The sequence below is a fragment of the Corapipo altera genome, unplaced genomic scaffold (genome assembly GCF_003945725.1).
Source record: "Corapipo altera isolate COAL_440 unplaced genomic scaffold, ASM394572v1 61167, whole genome shotgun sequence".
Lineage (NCBI taxonomy): Eukaryota > Metazoa > Chordata > Aves > Passeriformes > Pipridae > Corapipo > Corapipo altera.
In genome coordinates, this window is record NW_020884949.1 from 406,084 (window position 1) to 425,423 (window position 19,340).

At 40.0% G+C, this 19,340-nt stretch overlaps 1 protein-coding gene across 1 annotated transcript in view; it reads right to left on the reverse strand.

The window, feature by feature from the left end:
• The window catches only part of TRPM3 (transient receptor potential cation channel subfamily M member 3), a 415,263-nt gene extending 397,558 nt beyond the window's left edge, over nucleotides 1–17,705 (reverse strand). The window contains exon 1 of the mRNA XM_027662909.1: nucleotides 17,638–17,705. Within this exon, the coding sequence (XP_027518710.1) occupies nucleotides 17,638–17,661 (24 nt within the window). The 5' untranslated portion in view covers nucleotides 17,662–17,705. The remainder of the gene's footprint in view (nucleotides 1–17,637) is intronic.
• Nucleotides 17,706–19,340: the final 1,635 nt, after the last annotated feature.

The window sequence follows — 19,340 nt, forward strand, 5'->3', positions numbered from 1 at the left end:
GGGAAGGGAAGGGAAGGTTTGGGAAGGGAAGGGAAGGTTTGGGAAGGGAAGGGAAGGGAAGGGAAGGGACGGGACGGGAAGGGAAGGGAAGGGAAGGGAAGGGCAGGGAAGGTTTGGGCAGGGCAGGGAAGGTTTGGGAAGAGAAGGTTTGGGAAGAGCAGGGCAGGGCATACAGGTAAGGTTTGGGAAGGGCAGGGCAGGGCATACAGGTAAGGTTTGGGAAGGGCAGGACAGGTGAGGTTTGGGAAGAGAAGGTTCTGGAAGGGAAGGGCAGGGCAGGGCAGGTAAGGTTTGGGAAGAGAAGGTTTGGGAAGGGCAGGGCAGGGCAGGGCAGGTAAGGTTTGGGAAGAGAAGGTTTGGGAAGGGCTGGGCAGGTGAGGTTTGGGAAGAGAAGGTTTGGGAAGGGCAGGGCAGGGCAGGTAAGGTTTGGGAAGAGAAAGTTTGGGAAGGGAAAGGAAGGGAAGGGAAGGTGAGGTTTGGGAAGAGAAGGTTTGGGAAGGGCAGGGCAGGTCAGGGCAGGGCAGGTAAGGTTTGGGAAGGGCAGGGCAGGGCAGGCGAGGTTTGAGAAGAGAAGGTTTGGGAAGGGATGTTCTGCATCCCTAGATATTTTAAATAGAAATGAACAAGTGAACTGAAGCTGTGACAGAGTTGCTGTTAATATCATTGCTCACCAGATTAACTTTACCAAGGTTCAAGGCCTAACCACATCAGCAAAAAACCTCTGTACTCTACAAGTTTATTGGTACCAGTTGAGGTGGCTTCATAACACAGGATATTTGAAAAGTGGGTGAATCTGGTTGGAATTGAAAGAATGCAAAAAATATAAGAAATTTAAGGCTTTTCTAATTGAGTGTTATGGAAAGTTTCTCTGTTACTGAAAGTACTGGAGAACTCAATATATACCAGACTGCATCTGAGCCCATGTTTTTTCTGCAGGTAAAGATATTTCAAAACTGACAAATATCCAGATGTTCAATGTGCAGAAGGTGTTCAATGTGCAGAAGGTTTGTAGCATGAAGAACCAGCCACTCTCAGGAGTTTTAAGTTTGGATTTAAGAACTTTTTTGGTAATTCAAGACACTTGTATTCTTCTTTCTTCTGCAACTAATACACCCTTTATATTTGTATTTGTTAATTTAGAAGAAAATTAACTTCACCAATAAAGTGTGTAGATGACAGTTTACTTGTTGGGGTTGACAGAGAACCTGTCAGCCTGGCAATTAGTGAGGAGGAATTTAAACAACTTTTAGGAAATATTTACTGTAATGCCGGACGGAACAAACGTAATGCAGCCCAGACCAAAGGTCACCAATCAAAATGTGTATAGTGTCACCAATAGCATGTCACAGCATGCACAGTGTCTTCAGTGTCACCAATAAGAGTGTGTGCAGTGTTTTATGCTTGAGACTTTTGACCAATTGTGTTGTAACATGATAGTATGCAAAGAGTATAAAAGAAATACTTGAGAGCAATAAACAGCTTCCTGATCACCTTGCACCTGGACTATGTCTGACTCTGATATCTGTGTCGCTTTGGCCGTTCCGACATTAGCAGCGACATTTACTGACTTCAGTCCACAAAGAAATAAGAAAAAATAAGATAGACACAGAAGAGGAAATAGGAGATGAGAGGGTATTACAGAAGTACTGTGTAAAATAATCACCCATGTACAGGCTTACACAACCAATACATTGTGGTTTTCATTCATGTTTACACAGATCAATTCCTGACTGTAGATTATAGTCCTGACTGCTTATTTTGAATGTTTCTAACTGAGATTATCCTTCCTGCAGCTGCAGAAAGAGAGAAGAATGAATGGTTAAAAGAGCTAAACTAAACAGAAATTGTATACATATTGGCAATTTTAGGCTCATAGCTGAAAATCCAGCTCTGATGACTTGTGCTATGTTTCTTCTGCAGAGCATGTTTACTGGTAGAAAATGAAGCAGTGCAGATGCTAAGATTAGCAGCTAGCTCTGGTAAATGTGAAAACTTCCCACAGCTTTCCCAAAGACTCTTTAGAGGTCAAATACCACTGTAAGAAGCACCATATTGTGGCTTTTAGTCACAGTAACTTACAACTTCTGTTTTCAGTAAGTTTAATAAAAGGGATATGATTCCTGTCATCTCCTGCTGAAGCCAGGAGAGGTGGTGGTTGGGACATTCCCCCCACAAGTTTGTGTCTCTGGAAAGTAAGTCATTATATAGAGATATTTTATTGCTTAAACTCTACAGGACCTATTGTGAAATGACATAGAACAAGCTGCCCACAAGAACAGTTTAAGAGCTTTTCATGGCCCAGATCTCTTCTTGTATCATCTTCCTGTGTCTACAGGAAGTTTCTCTGCTGCAGAACCTTCATTTCTACATCAGGGCATGGGTGAAGTTAAAGTTTCTAGTGAGAGCGCAGAATCTGACTGACATTAGCAAGGGGCATTCACTAACATGGTGAGAATGGAACTAAAATGGAAAACTTTTTAGGCTAATCTTGAATAATTGTTTTCCACTGACCAAGCTATTCTAATTTAACATATAGGTAGTTAACCCTTCTCTCTTGGAAGCCTTCAGCACAGCTCCAGTCAATTTTTTTTTTTTATTCTCAAGTCTTTTTTTTTAGACATACAGAACAGAAAATCTCAATTTCATCTTTATATCCCCCATGCTATTGCATACCTAATGTTTTGATCTTGTAAGATATCTGCCTCACTTGCAAGGATTTAAACAAGAAAGGAAATCAAGTGATTCTCATCTATTCTTGATTTAAGGCACAAAGTAACATTTATGTCATCAGTGCCCTCCATGCCTATCATCCAGGGTTAGGAGCTGGAGGATGACAATCCTTGAAAGGAACTAAGATCTTATACCTGCCAAGGAACATAAAGGCAAGAGGGCATCTTAATATGACTAATTATGACTAATTATGACTAAGTATGACTAAGAATCTTAGTATCACTAAGTTTATCTGAGAAACTCCCTTAGCATTCTCAGGAAAATACATTATGAGGGTTGCCACAGTCCACATTTAAGGGAAGAAATCCACTGTGTCTGCTTTGATACTTCCTGGTTGAGAGAAACGCTTCTCACAGAGGTAGTACTGAGTGTTGCCTGACTTCTTTGGGTCACCTCCTATAGGGGACATTTACAGCTAGATCAACATTCAGGTGAATGAAGCTATTTCAGGCTGTTCCCTTTCCAAACTGATTGCTTTAAAGATTATCTTTCCATATTATAGATGTTGAAAATGTTGAAAATCTTCTGGCAAACTGTTTTCCTTATGTTGGTGCATAGGACCTGGAAAACTACATTCCATTTCTTTTACCAGTAAGTAACATTAAGGAGAAAAAAAAAATGTGTCTGAGCAGCAGCTGTACTGAGTTTCCTAAGATAATTCTCCCTCCATAGTCATGAAGACAAGGATACTGAAAAATACAGGTTCACTTGTCTCATGACATTAAACTTTACTTAGAATATAAGGAATTGAGGTAATTCAAATATCTGAGCAAATCCTATTCTGAAGAATTCATTCATCCAAACAGATGAACTCTGGGAAATGGAATTGTTATGACCTCTTTCCCCATCCCTCTCCCCCCTGGTTCTACTCATTAGTAAGAGCTTTATCATAGCAACTATATACAGTCCAATTTTCTTGACCTCCAGCACAGATTATTTTCAGGCACACAGTCAGTCAGGCCTCTCTTATAACTGTTGAAAGACTAAAAAGTGGCTGATCACTTAACCTTGAATGCAAATGAAATGCGACTACTATAGAAACTAGTGTAGGAGCAAAAGAATGAAGCAGAGTCTAAAACGTTTCTATTGTAACAGGATAAAACTTGCAGTTTTAGGTAAAGACAATCATGTGCAATACCTTGCTTAAAAGAGCACTCAGAAGGCATGAGAATTAAATGGTAGTGAAGATGAGTCTTGTACCTCATGACATATGCCCAGTGATGAACTGTGATTTTCTTTAATTCAGAACACAGAGGGGAAGGATACGGTTAACTGGCCAATTAACAGTGGTATACTACATAGAAAAGGGGAGTCATAGTGCCTTTGACCAAAAAGGTCAAATTATTGTTTTATTATACTAGCTACTTCAGTAAACAACAAAAACATTACTTGAAAGGACATTCCCATAGGAGAGTAGAAGGTTGCAATGTGCCAACGTCTTTACATGAGAGAAGTTTCCTACTTTTTGTTTAAGCAAGATTTTAGTAATTCCGTATCTTTTAAAACAACTGCAGCAGCAGAAACCAGAATTCACTGTGGAAGGAAATCAAGAAACTAAGTCCAGATTTACCTCCTTGGGGCACATTCTCAGGTTGAATTTCAGCATGTGGTCTATTTGCCATGGTTAACGAAGCTGATTCGTTATGAGTGCCTGTATGTTCGGCTACAGGCCATGGCAAACATAAAGCAATCTGATTCAACTTTAATTTCTCTTGCTATGGGCTAAGCCCACGAAGAGACTAGGACACATTAAACTGCCTGTAAACACACGCTGGCTGACAACAAACCATGACAAACACCTGGCAACAGTTATGGAGGCACAAATGCCAGGATCAACTCCTTGACTTAAAGCACTTGAGGGCCATGATGTAAGATGTGTGTAGACAGGTATTTTGAGCTTCAGTGTTCTGTTACAGTGTTTTTCTAAGAGGTCACACCAGCACTTCTGGACCCATGTAGGCCATTTATTTTCTTTGTCTCTGTGATTCCTGAAGGAAGACAGTAAATGGAAAGCTCTGGCAACCACAAATCTTCTGGCCTGTCATAGACGCAAGGTATTCCTCTTTTTCAAGCCAGAGGAATATTCTTTTCATCTCTCCTCACCTCTTCCTGGAAAGGAGAGGAAACTGGTAATTCACTGCTTTGATGAGCAGATTGAGCTCTGTGCAGGAAGTTAAGAGAAATATTGGATATAGGAAAGGCCAGAGCACCCATTTCTTCCTAAGACTGTAATGTTTGTTCTTAAGTAAGGAAGACACACAAAGTTCCTTCCTAAGTACGGGTACATGGAAAATAAACAATGAGTCATGTCATTAAAAAAGAAAGAGAACTATTGCTAGCAAAGTGAATAATGATGCAGGAAATATGTATCAGTGGAAAATGTAAATATCTCACCTCATTAACTCCACACAGCATCATTCAGAAGAAAGAAACAAAAGCAGAAAAGAAGTTACATTAATGACATACTATCCTAACAAGTCCAGGAGCAGGGAGCATGCACACTCTAAGTATCTCTGAACCTAAGACAGGAATAAATTACAAGACAAAAGCATCTTTAGCCACTGGACACTTTTTAGAACTGGGCCTACATGATCCTGTGATTATAACAAATTCATTTCATATACATTTTTCTTTAGCAAGAGATCCTTGCAAAGGAAAAGAGTAAAAGTTTACTAAAAGGTACCTGCCAACTATTTCATCAACTCTTTGCTGTTCCCCATAATCATGTTCAAAGACTGGGCTCTAATGAGCAAAGAAGTAAGGGGAGGGGAGGGCAGGCAGAGCTCCCACAGCCTTTTGCCTTCACAATTCCATTTCTGAGTTTATGAAATTGTAGCAAGGCAGAACCAAGCTGCACTCACTTACAGATGCCTCAAAGCTTTGTCTCCTCCAGGGAGAAAAGGATAAAGTCAGCTCTGCTATCTGAAAATGTGGTTGTCTCTTATGACTTCTCTGCTCAGCCCTGTTGCCTGCTTTCCACCGAGGTGAAGGGTGACCAGGTGATGAGCTACTATTCTAGTGCTCCTAGCTGATGGATCAGAGGATCACAGAACAGTTTAGGTTGGAAAGGACCTTTAAAGGTCATCTAGTCCATGCAATGGGCAGGAACATCTTGAAGATGCTCTCAGCCTTTCCTCATAGGAGAGGTGCTCCATCACTCCAATCATCTTTGTGGCTCTTCTCTTGACTTAATCCAACAGAATGAGGCAGCTCTAACTCAGGGTCAGGAATGGGTACTTCCAAGCTGAAAAAAAGCTCCCAATAACATCATGTAGCTCAGATAGGAAAGTACACTTTGATTTCATTTCTATCTCTGCCTCAATGCTAGCACTAGTATAGTTTCATCTAGAAAATAATTTTTTTGGGGGGTGGGTAATATATTTAGCAGTCCTTACAGATGACATATAGTGGTTTAACCATCCTTTGGTCATTTCAAAACAGTTTGTAGCCGTGTAATGTTGGTACTGATTATTACAACAGCTTACGAAACAGATGCCTCTGTATAAACTCTTACCTATATTAAGTTCTGTAGATGTATATACCTGTAGATGAATCCATCGGTGCTCTGACCTGCCTCTCATCCCTGTATGATTGCTGTTTCCATGACACCCACATCCTCTCCACTCCTAGGAATCTCTCAGCAGGTCATCTTAATGCATTAACACTGACCCAGCAATTCATGTAAAACACACATGCTTTGGGGTCGGGGCTGAAGGCCCCCTGTTATTCAGGTGGAAGGGAGAAAGGTGGGAGAGAAGACCTTTTCCCTTAACATTTGAAATCTCAAAATTGAGGCAAAACTTTCCACCTTTTTTTTCTCCATTTCTCATGTGAAAGAGTCACTTGTTGTTTCCTTCTGCCACTAATATGCCAGAAAGAGGAAAATTTAACTGCTGGAGCATGTTGCAAGGTTGTTAATCCCATCTGGGCTCTCTAAAAGCAGCAGTAACATTGATCTATTAACCACCATTGAAAAACTTACTGCTGTTTGTTGGGAGGCAAAAGAGGAGAAAAAACACCCACTCAAACACACAGGTTAGAGGCAAGCTTAACAGATAGAATTAAGGTAAGAAGTAAGGCTTCTGAAACCACATTTGTTTTAAAGCTAAAAGAAACATGGTTGATCGACTACATTCTATTGTTATTCATCAGCAGTAGGGCAGAAAACATGAAATACATATTACATACCCAGTGGAAATTCATAAGAAAATCCCTCATCTCAATATGCTCAGTTCTGAAAAAGCCTAAATTTCTGGTTTGGGGCAGGGGGGCTGGAGGGGGAAGCACCATACTAAAAAAGATTAAAGTACTTTTTTTCCATTAGCCAACATAAACTGAACTTACATCCAGTCTCTTAACCAGACTTCTTTTGGTAACACAGGTTGGAAAAGTATCTGCTTGAAAGAGGATCCTTCAGCAAGAAGACTGAGTACCTTTGACTAAAATATTAAAAACTTTCTCCAAATGCCACAGCAAATTATATGATGGTCCAAAGGCTCTCCTTTTCATACACAAGTCCCCTTGCTGTTCTTTACAGTTGCACTCACCGTAGAAGTTATAAGAGAAAATCCCAAATCATATAAGAAAAATTTCTCTTAACAGTATTTCACCGTATTTTATTATGTCTTACTTACCTGCAACGGAAACTGTAACGATAATGGACACCTTCTGCTAGAATTCTGTGCGGAGCAACAGCTCACCATCACTAAGACTATCTTTCAGCAGAGAAACAGTCTGAAGACAATCAGGATGCATCCTAGATCTAAGCATTGACACCTCATTGATTGTGTCTTGGTGCGACAGAGTGATGTTTGCAATGTTCATCATACCCACGTGATGCCCAGTGCAGAATGCCAAACAGACCACCGGCTTGTGTGCTGTAAACTTAACTTCAACCTTAAGTTCAAACCAAAAAGGGGTGGTATTCTAAGGAGAAGACTCCAAGTTAACAATCCTCAAACAGCCACAGTGAGAGACAGATTCCAGGTAAATCTTCAAACTAGGCTCGAAAATCATTCTGTAGATCCCTCTCCTGAAACACTTCGGCAATCTATTAAAAATAGCATCCTGCAGTCCTCTGAAGAGTCCTTAGGGTTCTCCTTCAAGAAGAACAAGGACTGGTTTGATGAAAACAATCAAGAGATACAGGAATTGTTGAGGAAAAAGAGAACTGCTCACCAAGCACACCTTGCTCAGCCATCTTGTCATGTAAGAAAAGCAGCCTTTTGTCTTGCATGCAGTAAGCTCCAACAGAAACTCCTTGACATCCAGAACAGGTGGTGGATCAGTCTAGCAGAAAAGATTCAATTATGTGCAGATATGGGTAATCACAGAGGATTCTATGAGGCCTTGAAAACAGCATACGGGCCTACATACCAGGTCCAAAGCCCTCTACTCAGCGCTGATGGTCAAATGCTTCTGACAGATAAAATCTCCATTCTGAATTGATGGTCCGAACACTTTCAGACTCTTTTCAGCACTAGCCGTGTAGTTCAAGACTCAGCAATTCAGTCCATCCCACAACAACCGGTGAAGAATGAATTGGATACTGCCCCTACTGTGAGAGAAACTCTTAAGGCCATACAGCGGGTGAAAACTGGCAAGGCAAGTGGGGTTGATGGAATTCCACCTGAAGTCTGGAAGCATGGGGGCCAAGCACTTCTTGCTAAACTTAACAAGTTTGTGGTGCGCTGTTGGGAACTAGGCGAACTACCATCAGACCTTCGAGATGCAGTCATCATCATCTTGTATAAGAAGAAAGGAGATAAATCAGACTGTTCAAATTACTGTGGTATTACTCTGCTCTCCATTGCTGGTAAAATCCTGGCAAGAATACTTTTGAACAGACTAATACCCACTATAGCAGAAGGAATTCTACCTGAAAGCCAGTGTGGTTTCAGAGCCAACAGGAACACCACGGACATGGTATTTGTTCTCAGACAACTGCAAGAGAAGTGTAGGGAACAGAACAAAGGTCTCTATGTAACCTTTGTTGATCTCACCAAGGCTTTCGATACTATGAGCAGAAAAGGTCTATGACAGATTTTGGAACGTTTAGGTTGTCCCCCCAAGTTCCTTAAAATGATCATCTGACTTCATGAAGCTCAGCGTGGCCACGTCAGATATGGTGATGCACTTTCTGAGCTCTTTCTAATAACCAATGGTGTGAAACAAGGCTGCGTTCTTGCATCAACCCTACTCACAATCTTTTTCAGCATGATGTTCCAAAGGGCCATGGTAGACCTCGATGAAGAAGATGGTATCTACATTCGATATCATACTGATGGAAGCCTTTTCAACCTAAGATGACTGAAGGCCCACACCCAGACCTTAAATCATCTTGCCCGGGAGCTGCTTTATGCTGATGACACTGCCCTTGTTGCTCACACAGAAGCAGCTCTGCAGCGTTTAACATTCTGCTTTGCAGATGCTGCTGAGCTCTTTGGGCTGGAAGTCAGCTTGAAGAAGACAGAAGTTCTCCATCAATCTGCACCTCAGGAAGTCTTCCATCATCCCCATATCACCATTGGCCAATCAGAGCTCAAATCAGTCCAGCAGTTTAATTACCTAGGTAGCATCATCTCCTTGGACGGTAAGATGGACGGAGAGATAGACAACAGGTTAGCAAAGGCATATAGAGCTTTTGGAAAAAGTCCATAAAGGAGTTAGGCATAATAAACACCTGAAGAAAAGTACAAAGATCAGTGTTTACAAAGCCATTGTGCTGTCTGCTCTTTTATATGGATTCGAATCATGGGTCATTTACTGCCACCACCTGTGACTCCTAGAACGCTTCCATCAACGCTGCCTCTGTACAATCCTAAACATCCACTGGTCAGATTATGCGACCAATACAGCTGTTCTAGAACAAGCAGCAGTTACAAGTATTGAGGCCATGTTGCTGAGAACACAGCTGCGCTGGGCAGGGCACGTCTCCAGGATGAAGGACCACCACCTCCCTTAGATCTTGCTCTATGGTGAACTTGCCACTGGCTGCCGCAAGAGAGGAGCCCCGAAGAGAAGATACAAGGACTTCCTGAAACAACATCTCAGCCTTGGCCATATTGATCAACATAACTGGTCTACTCTGGCCTCCAATCGGGAGGTCTGGAGACACACCATCTATAACGCTGCTGATGCCTTGGAGAACACACACAGGATCACTCTTGAGGAGAAAAGACAACGCAGAAAGAATCGTGTCTTGCAGAATATACCATCTAAGGAGTTTTTCTGCTGTGCCTTTTGCAACCAGACTTGTCTATCTCGTATTGACCTCTTTAGCCACCAGTGCTCTTGTAACAAATGTGGGTAGAGCCCTTCCCAAATCTTCGTTCGTGAAGCCTAGCCATGATGATGACTTACCTACAAGTAATTATGTACTTATAGTTTAAATGACAGAACATGTTGCCATAGAGGTTAGGACATTTTTTATGTCTAGGTTTATTATTATGATGATGTTGAGTTATGACACCACAGTTGAAACTTTCCAGTTTCAGTAGTTAGCTTTAATTAAAGCATAGAATAGTGGATAATGTGTTGCCTATCCATATATTTATTTTTCACCTTCTGTTTTGATGACTAGATTTTAGCCCATTCCAAGGATTTATGTGCTATTCCATCATCTGCTGACTTTGTTTGTTCTGGGATATTGAAGAAAACATGTAAAAAAATGTTGTATCTCCATAAAGAGGCAGAGGATTGTGGATAAAACATCATCCAGGAGACCAGAGGGATCTCTAAAATAAGGCACTTGGGTAGGAGGTAAACCCACCTGTGTAAACCCTACAACCTATGAACCCAGCTCTACACAGTTTGAAAGAAGGTGCAGGACTTGTCCCCTGCTCAAACCAGCTTCCACATCATTGAGCTGAGCTTTCCCAGGGGTTACAGGAGGTGCTCAAGGCATGTAAGCCTGGGCAGAGTAAATAACACCACTCAACAACAGGTGGTGTTGAGCAGATCAACCCCTTCTCTAGTGATCACACTTCTTAAGAAATTTTGCTCAAGAACAGTATATTTAGGGAAGGATCTAATCATGCAAGTCTGTGTGAGAACTACTACAAGGACTAACTGAATGAGACCTGCTTGGTCCTTGTCCCCCTGGAACAAAACTTTGACCTGTTTTGGTAAGAAATTATACTTAGGGAGAGTCAGATCTGAACAGAGCAGGGACCAATTTGGTGATACCACCAAACCAGTCAGGGGTGCATCTTCAAACACCTCTAGATCTAATTATCCACTTCTTGGTGGAATAGTCCTCAGTTACAATTTTGTCCCTGCTATGAAGTCACAAATTACAAAAATTTGGTCTGTTCTACTGCTCTTTGGTTTCAAAGTGAAAGTATTGTTTTTAAGAGCATAATAGTGACATTAAAAGGAAAATTTTCAAAATACAAAATATGACAAGTTTACAGTATTTAAGTTAGCTAGTGTGACTGAGTTCTATGTCAGCCTTTCCTATATAGGAGAAAAGAAGATGACATTTCACCCCAGAATTGTAAATAACCTCCTCAAAATTATCATCCATTTTGTCTTATGTAGGACAGAAGCCATCTCAAACTGGAATACGGCTAAACTATTATTATCAACATGCTTATATCAGGCCAGGTTGCCCAGGAAACTATTTTCAATTAGTAATGTTTTGATCAGCAGAAGTATCCTGAAGCCAAAGGCTCAGTTGTACAAAACACTGGTCATACCTCACAGATGAGATTTTTTATACCCTACCTTAGAGGTAGGGTATAAATTGGAAAACTGCACAAAATAAGAACTGTATGAGGACAAAGAGATTTATACCTATCAAGATATTTAAAAAGATGGACAACATTTTTAATCAGATTCTCCAAGAAGGATTTAGCAATCAGATTTCCATTACATGCCATCTAAATGCCAACACATAATCGAATTGCTTTTTTTTTTTATTAAACAGTTGAGCCATAAGACACTTCTCAAATCTTCAGCAAATGTTTCAATAGCAAGGAACTGTGACAATTCCTCATTTGGATACTTTGGTAAAATATGCAAGATGTTGGTTTAAACTATGATATGGAAATGATCACTAAGCTTAAGTGACTCTACTAGGGAATTTATTGTTCCTACACTGTTTTATATAGTATCCAGCAGAAGTGGAAGAAGAGGGCTAAAGAAAAAGGCAAGGGACTTTACAGTCAGAGAGAAGGTGCAGGCATTTGCAGCAGCGAGAATGAACTTGGTTTTCCAAACCAAATCACAATTACCTAAGTGTTTATCTGGGTCTTGCTGTTCTCAGTGTTGGTCTCGATACTGATGTGATACAGACAGAATAACAAAACAGTACAGTACTCTCCATTTCCAGCACAGTGCTTTTCAAGGCTTAAATAATTAAAGTCAGTATCTAGAATATAAAAGGGAAAACAAATGCTTGCAAGAAGGAAGATATATGTGGTCATAGAGATGGTAAGAAGGATTATTTTATTGCTCTATTTTTTGAAAGAACATGCTAGGAAATGGTAACTGCAACGTCCCAGTATGACAAGCCTAAGACCCATGGTCTGATACCCAGGCTATTTCAGAATGTGATGAAAAATATGTCAAAATACATAATCTTGTGCCATGCCCTAGATTTTATTTAGTCATTTATCAGTAGCAATTTCCCTGTATGATCACTCCACGAAGAATTGTTGCAGAGATTAGGCCTACATTTTCATGTCCACTGTAAGTACATTGATTTTCGTTTCACTGGCAGCTTTCCACTTGTGCATATTTTAAAAAAGTAAAAAGGAAAAATCTGTATTGCTTTTTTATATGACTAGGTGTAATAACAACTATTCCAAATTTTTTTCCTCCAAACTAAAAAATCTTTTGTTCAGGGGAAAAAAAATCCTTTCCCTGAAAAGCATTCATCTCTTTGCTCTCTAATTTAAAGCAGAAAGAAAAAAGAAAAAACATTAAATAAAGCTACACCTAGACATTCAAAATGTGCACATATTTTGATATTGCCTATAAGAGCTATTCTCCTCAAACTGCAACACACTATTCTTTATTCTAGTTGCTGTTCAGCACCTGATTTACACCTCAGCCATATTCTCAGATGAGAATTTCTCCCCCTTAGGGGCTATAAATAATTGCTAATCCCTTTTCTGAAAGGGGAAGTAGAAGTTTTATTCATACGCATGCAGGACTGCCAGCACATAAACCACCCAGGTGGCAAAAGTAAAAAAATTGTCTCCCCTCAAAACACATCTACCACTTAAATGAAAGACCAGCCTTCATGAAAGCCCTTTAGTGTTACTCACAGTTTTCTGAAGGCCCATGAGAGGATGTCTCTTACTAAAGTTCCCAGTTTCGCAAAGTTCTCTCTATTACTGAGATATAGGAGAGTCTTTTTGGGGTGTGTCATCATAATCAGGTAAAGAACTAAGCTTTAATAAGACAACACTTGTAGCTTTTCTCAGTTGCTAGCATCTGTCGTGTCAAAGGATTGGTCAGAGCAGTGAGTTTTGCCTGTTAGCAAAAGTCCTTCTTGTTAGGCTTACCTCGATGCAGGAGCACTGAACTTCCCTGCCTCAGCCTCTTCCTTGGCATCTGCTTTGGCATACACAGTACTGATGTCTGCAAGACCTTTCATTCCTTTAGTCTTTACTATTACATCCATCACACAAACCTGCCATTTCCTCAGATCTTTTCAGTCAGAAGCCTTTTTCTCTCTCGAGTCCGGGGAATTTTTCAAGCGGGGACCACCAGAGGGCAAAGCTGGATCAGGAACATCTGAGCTCACTGCAGCTCTGTCCTGCAGCCCGGAGTTTGATGGGGCTTCAGGACTAACCCGTCAGCAACCTGGATGCTCACAGTTCAGACAGTACGTCACGATTGTAGTTATCTGCAATCACCACCCAAAAACCTCTGTATTCAGGAAAGCCTCAGAATCTCTGAGATATGAAATCAAAGGGCGGGCAGCATAATTAGACAACAGCCTCATTAACTTATAATAACCTCTTTCAGAATTTGTGGGAATCCCAAAAATTTTGGTCTAAGATATTAAGGAGAACAACATGAGAAAAACTAAAGGACAGTTCAGCCTTTAATTTTGAACTTATTGAAAGTTACTGTGCTATAGAAATTCATTTGAGAGAGAAAAGCGTTGCAACTTCATCTCTAGAAGCATTAGCTCTACCTTTGAGTGACCCTCAAACCTGGATGCAGTCTCCATTTCAGCAAGACACTATCATTGTGTTCAGACAACACATCTGAAATCACAGTAGAGCAACTAGCAATCTTAATAGAACCTACTCTATTTAACATGTTAGCTACAGAATGCTTTTTATTTGAAGTTGACTGGAAAAATTAATGCCACTATGCATTTCTTCCATAGAAAGTATTCAGTTCCCAAAATATATTTCAAACTATTTGTGCATGTGATCTTTTAAGAGAAGGTCTCATTTAAAGCAAACCAAAATTTATTTGCATCTCCCTATACCTCAGACAAAACACTCGTCCCTGGTGCTTCAGACAAAGGCCGTTTCCCTTCTCTCTTTCTGATCAGTGTCTTCCAAAGCATTTGCATTCTCCGCTATGACTCTGTGCAACTCATACTGAAGAAGATTAGTGAACAGACAAAAGCAAATTCATGATCAGCATAATCAATGCAACTCCAGAATTAATTCTGTGAGTACAGTGTTTCTCAAGCAGCATAAGCAACCAGCCACTCATAATAAAGTGAGAAGAGGCTGTTGCATGCCATGAAGGCTTCACACCTGCTTCTCGAGACAAGAAACATCTCCAGCACCACACTCACATACCCATCACCACAGCTGGTTTTCAGTCATAATAAACTTCTGCGGACCCAGACATCAGCATATCACCTCTCCAGCCAAGAGAGTGAGTCAGCCTCTTGGTAGAGCATTTATTTTTCAGTGAGACATGATTTGCTATGCACTGAAGATCCATGAAAAATTCCTGATCAGCAAAAGGCACTCCAAAGGCAGAGAGGCAAACCTTCAGCCAGCACAACAGTGTCCGAAAGTGGAGCAGATTGATACCCAGATGTGTGGAAAATGGTAGTGTTAAAAATCATTGCAAGCAAATAGGTTGCTTTGCCTACAGTCTAGAAAATGATGCATCTGGTACTGATTGGGAAAGCACTCATCCATTTAAAATCCATGAATGGAAAAGGTTGTGATGTCTAATTCAAACACACTTTTGGGCCTGACTGCACTGAGAAGATGTTCCTTGAGTTACCTTGCTGAGTGCTGCCATGAAGGACCTCCACCACCTGATGTGATCTGGTGAGTCTTGGTCAGAGGTGGACGTGGAGGACATCAACAGAAATAGACTCCAAGAGACCAAAGCTTTTCATTTATGCAGTGGAAATCTACTTCAGAGATGGATGATGCTGAAAAGTCTATCCTTCTTTTCTCTTTTGTGCTAGTCACATGAAAACTTTACCAGAGGCACCCCAGGAAACCTGGTCCTCCCTGGACAACCTTGACACTTCAGCTTCTTGAAGAAGAGATGTCATGCAACAACAGAGTCTTTAAATCCTATTTTCAGCCAATATTGTTACTATATCATCAGGAGGAATTTTTCTGAACTATCATTTTCAACGTCTAGAAGCAAAATCAGCAAACAATTAGTCCTATAATCTCTATTAGAAAATCGATCTTGCAAATTACATTCCTAGCCATTTTAAAAAGTACTGATGCCTTTCTGAAAGGAATTTCACCTGTCAGAAGAATTCCTGCTATTGGATAACATTGGTTTTAATGTTCTCCTTTTTTAATGTTGTTTTGTTCTCAAATGAACTTATGTTTATTGTTCTAACAATACCTTCCTGTTGATTATTGCTCTCTTCACCATTTGTGATGTAACAGGCAATATTGCTGTGGAGAACAACACAGCACTGAGATCAGTAGGAACAGGGCCTTTAAAATCACCAGATACCTTGAGTCTGTGCAATTCTTTTCATTAATAGAAGAAATACAAAAATATATAAAAAGTGTATCAGATCTCCACGAAATGACTGCATGAAAAGCCAGTGGCTTTTAAAGAGTATTTGCACATTTACAAGTGCATGCAGAGAGTGGGATTAGAAAAATAGTTTTTTCTTTCACTGAGTTATAAAAAACAAGATCTCTAAAATAATTTTTATATATAATTTTAAGATACTATAGAAATATGTTTGAGATCCAGAAAGTATCAACCATTTCAATGTCCAGTCCTAACTTCCTCCCAAGCCCTCCTCCCCATATACTTTTCAAAGAGGCTCATAGCAGCATAGCTAACAACACAAACAATATGTATTTTTAATAATCCTTCAGAAGCATTAAGATCTTATGCATTTCACTTGCTGGGGAAACATTCATGGATGTCTTCAGCTCCTTTGCTATGCTTTATAATACGAAAGCCTCTACATCTCTGCCTCTGAAGCTGCAGAGAAGCAACACACACCCGGTACTTCCTTCTCTTGCATCTCAAAATATTTATGTTTTAAACCTGGTATAGAACTGGAAAAGACCCAGAGAATCCATTTTACATTTCATCTGTCCTTTCTCCAAATAACAAAGATGTTATCATTTCCAGACATCTATAGATAGGTTTTAATGGCATCAGTAAAACAATCTGAATATTTACAGCAAGCCACAAATCTAAAATGAAAGCCCTTGTCCTTCTATGCCAGAGGGCTGTGACGGCAGTTCCAGATAATGTCTTTTTTTCTAACTTGTCCAGACCCTACTCTGTCCAAAGACAGCTCCTTCTGCACCCACCCATAATATTGCTGTCCGGCATCAGCCCTCAGTACTTACCTCACTTAGAGTGCCTCTAAACCAAGAGTTCTGATAAAGTCATACTATGGAAAGCAGAGGAAGTAAGACATTTGATGTCATAGTTTTTCTTTTATGAAGCAGTAAGATCACTTACCATAGCTGGAACAACTTTCCAAACTAGCCTTCTGTGGGAAAATTTCTTTTATTTGTATAGGTTTAGTCATATAATAATATGTTCGATGTAAAATACATTTCACAGAGCAAGAAATTTTCTATGCCCTTATCACCTAAATAACATAAAAAATATTATTGCACCTGAATTTATTTTCCCCCTTAGACTATTAAACTGCGAGGTCCAAAGTAATAACTAAGCAAAACCCCAGATGAAAACACCTCAGTCATATCCAAAAACAGTGCTAGTGGTCAAAGTTCTCAACAGAGTTAAACATCAGCCCTCAAAAGACCTTTGCATATTGGTACCACAACAGGGTCCAGAAACCAACTGTCATTTAGTCTACTTGATAACTCCTACCCCAAAGAAAAAATGCTACTGAAAAGGTAGAAAATTTCCTTAGTTAACAAAGACCAAAACAGTGTCACTCTGTGTATGCACTCTGTGTACAGGAATTAAACACTGAACAACCAGAATAGAGAAGTCAAGACACTAATATTCTTCCATTATTTAAAAAAGTATCTTTTAAAATTTTATATTTATTATTTAAAAGCATTATGAATTAATTAAAAAATTATATTACATTAAACTTTGGGTAGTTTTGAACTGCATCTTTTCTCTTCTATGACAGTGCCAATTAGGACATTTGAACCCTTTATGTATTCATTATTTTGTTTGCCCGCCCTGGAACAGCAAATCTGTAAACAGTTTATTGCTGTATGTTACATTGTCTCCAGTATCCTGATAGTGCATCAGTCAAGAAGAGTGATATTTTCAGGCATTTGTGGCTTTGTAGTCATTCTACTCCATCGTGCACCTGATCTCAGAGGGAATTATTAAAGTAAATTTCCTTTCCAGAGTTTACAAGCCATGACGCTCTCTAGAGACTTAGGAAAGAGCAATCACACTATTTGAAATTAACTTTTTTAAAAAACCACCACTACCAAAAATCCAACTTCTTTTCAACACATTTAAATAGAATAAGAAACTCACCAAATTTGCCTGTTTATTCTTCATTTGGGCAGCCAACTCTCTGCAGAGGAGGTGCTATGAATCCAGTTGCCTTTCCCTCATTCTAGGAGGTGTAGGAGATGTGACAGGTTCAAGTCAATCAGCAGAGTGCAACACTGCTGCATTTCTACAGCAGGGAGGCAGAAAAAGCAGGGGTGGAGGGAGAAGAGTCAGCCCTCACAGCAGTTGAAGAGTTCCTGCATGTTGTTATTGCAGCAGGTTCCTATGACTGGCTTTAGCTGATCTTGTCTCCTCTGACATTGCTGCCTGTTGAGCTGGGGATCGCAAAGGAAGACTAATCACTGCACACCTCGAGCTGTCTCCTGTAGTAAGCCCTGGGGTTTTATCAACTGCAGAGGCAATCAATACCCGGGGAGGAAAGAAGTTTTGCCACCTGTCACCTGAGATAAATTGATCGATTTCCTAATTCTAGTACTAATGCTGGATTCAAAGTCAAGTGATAATTATTCAAGCTGATTCTTGAAACAATTTATGAATGACACTGATCATGATTATTAAAACTGGTGTGAAAGACATTGTGGCACATGAGTTCGTTTGGTTTATTTATAGATTAATTTTCTTCTGTTTGCCATCATGTTGAATTCAGGAAGGGACAGGAGTTTTCCACTGTGAGAAGAGCTTCCTCTTTTCCTAGTAGATATCATTACTTGCTAGATGCATAAATTGGCAAACCTTTCACACTAATGGCAAACTACAATAAAACAGTCAGTGGTTACTTAACAATTCACTTTATTTATTTATGACTGTATAAATAAAGGCTGAGAATCAGCTTTGCCAGTGTCAAAGACTGACTGAGAAGATGCTGTTTTCTAACATCTTGGGGGTCATGGGCTACCAGACAAAGGACAGCTACAACCTGAGCTCTGCTTTCAAGTGTTGCTTATTGACCCCAAAAGCAACAAGCTCATCAGATCATTTTTTCTCTTTGTAAGATGGTGAAGGAGTGTTGAGAAATTTCAAGTCACTGTTAGCAGCAGAAGAAAATCATATTATGTTACTGAAGCTTGCCTCAGTGTGACTTCAGACAACTCTCAGAACATTGAACAATTTACTCATGAAATAAAAAATAATACTCTGAGCAGAAACAATAATGAGACTTTTTTTACCACATATTATATGCAATTCTATTAAATTTTACTTTATTATATATAAAAAAGTTCAGTGAATCAATAAACCCAAACCTGTGATTCTTTTCTCTGCCACTCTCCAAAACTTGACAAAATTCCTTAAATGCCTCCATTTTTAATTTAATCTTTAAACTTTCTAGACACAAGATAGCTACAAACTCAGGTAGAGGTTTTGTACATTGGCCTGACTGTGACATTCAGCCAGAAGCACTCCTGCCTCAGCTCCCACAGCAATACCACCTGTTAGGCAAGCTATACTTCAGACTGTGTACCTTTTGTAAAGAACCTCTGTCCAGAACATGCTATCAAAGTGCTCTCATTTAAAATGGTCACTGAGAGCTGGTGAGGATGAAAACAGCTCCATCTGTCAGCAGGGTCACCTGTTACATAACAAAGCCAAATTCCTTTCCTCTCTTTGCTCCAAATTGTTTAAAATCTCTCTCCCATCTCACAGCTCTCACCCTCACCACTGCACGGCAGCGCGTGAGTCAAGATTCACTCAGGACTGAGAGAAACCAAGGACAGGGATTCAGTGCA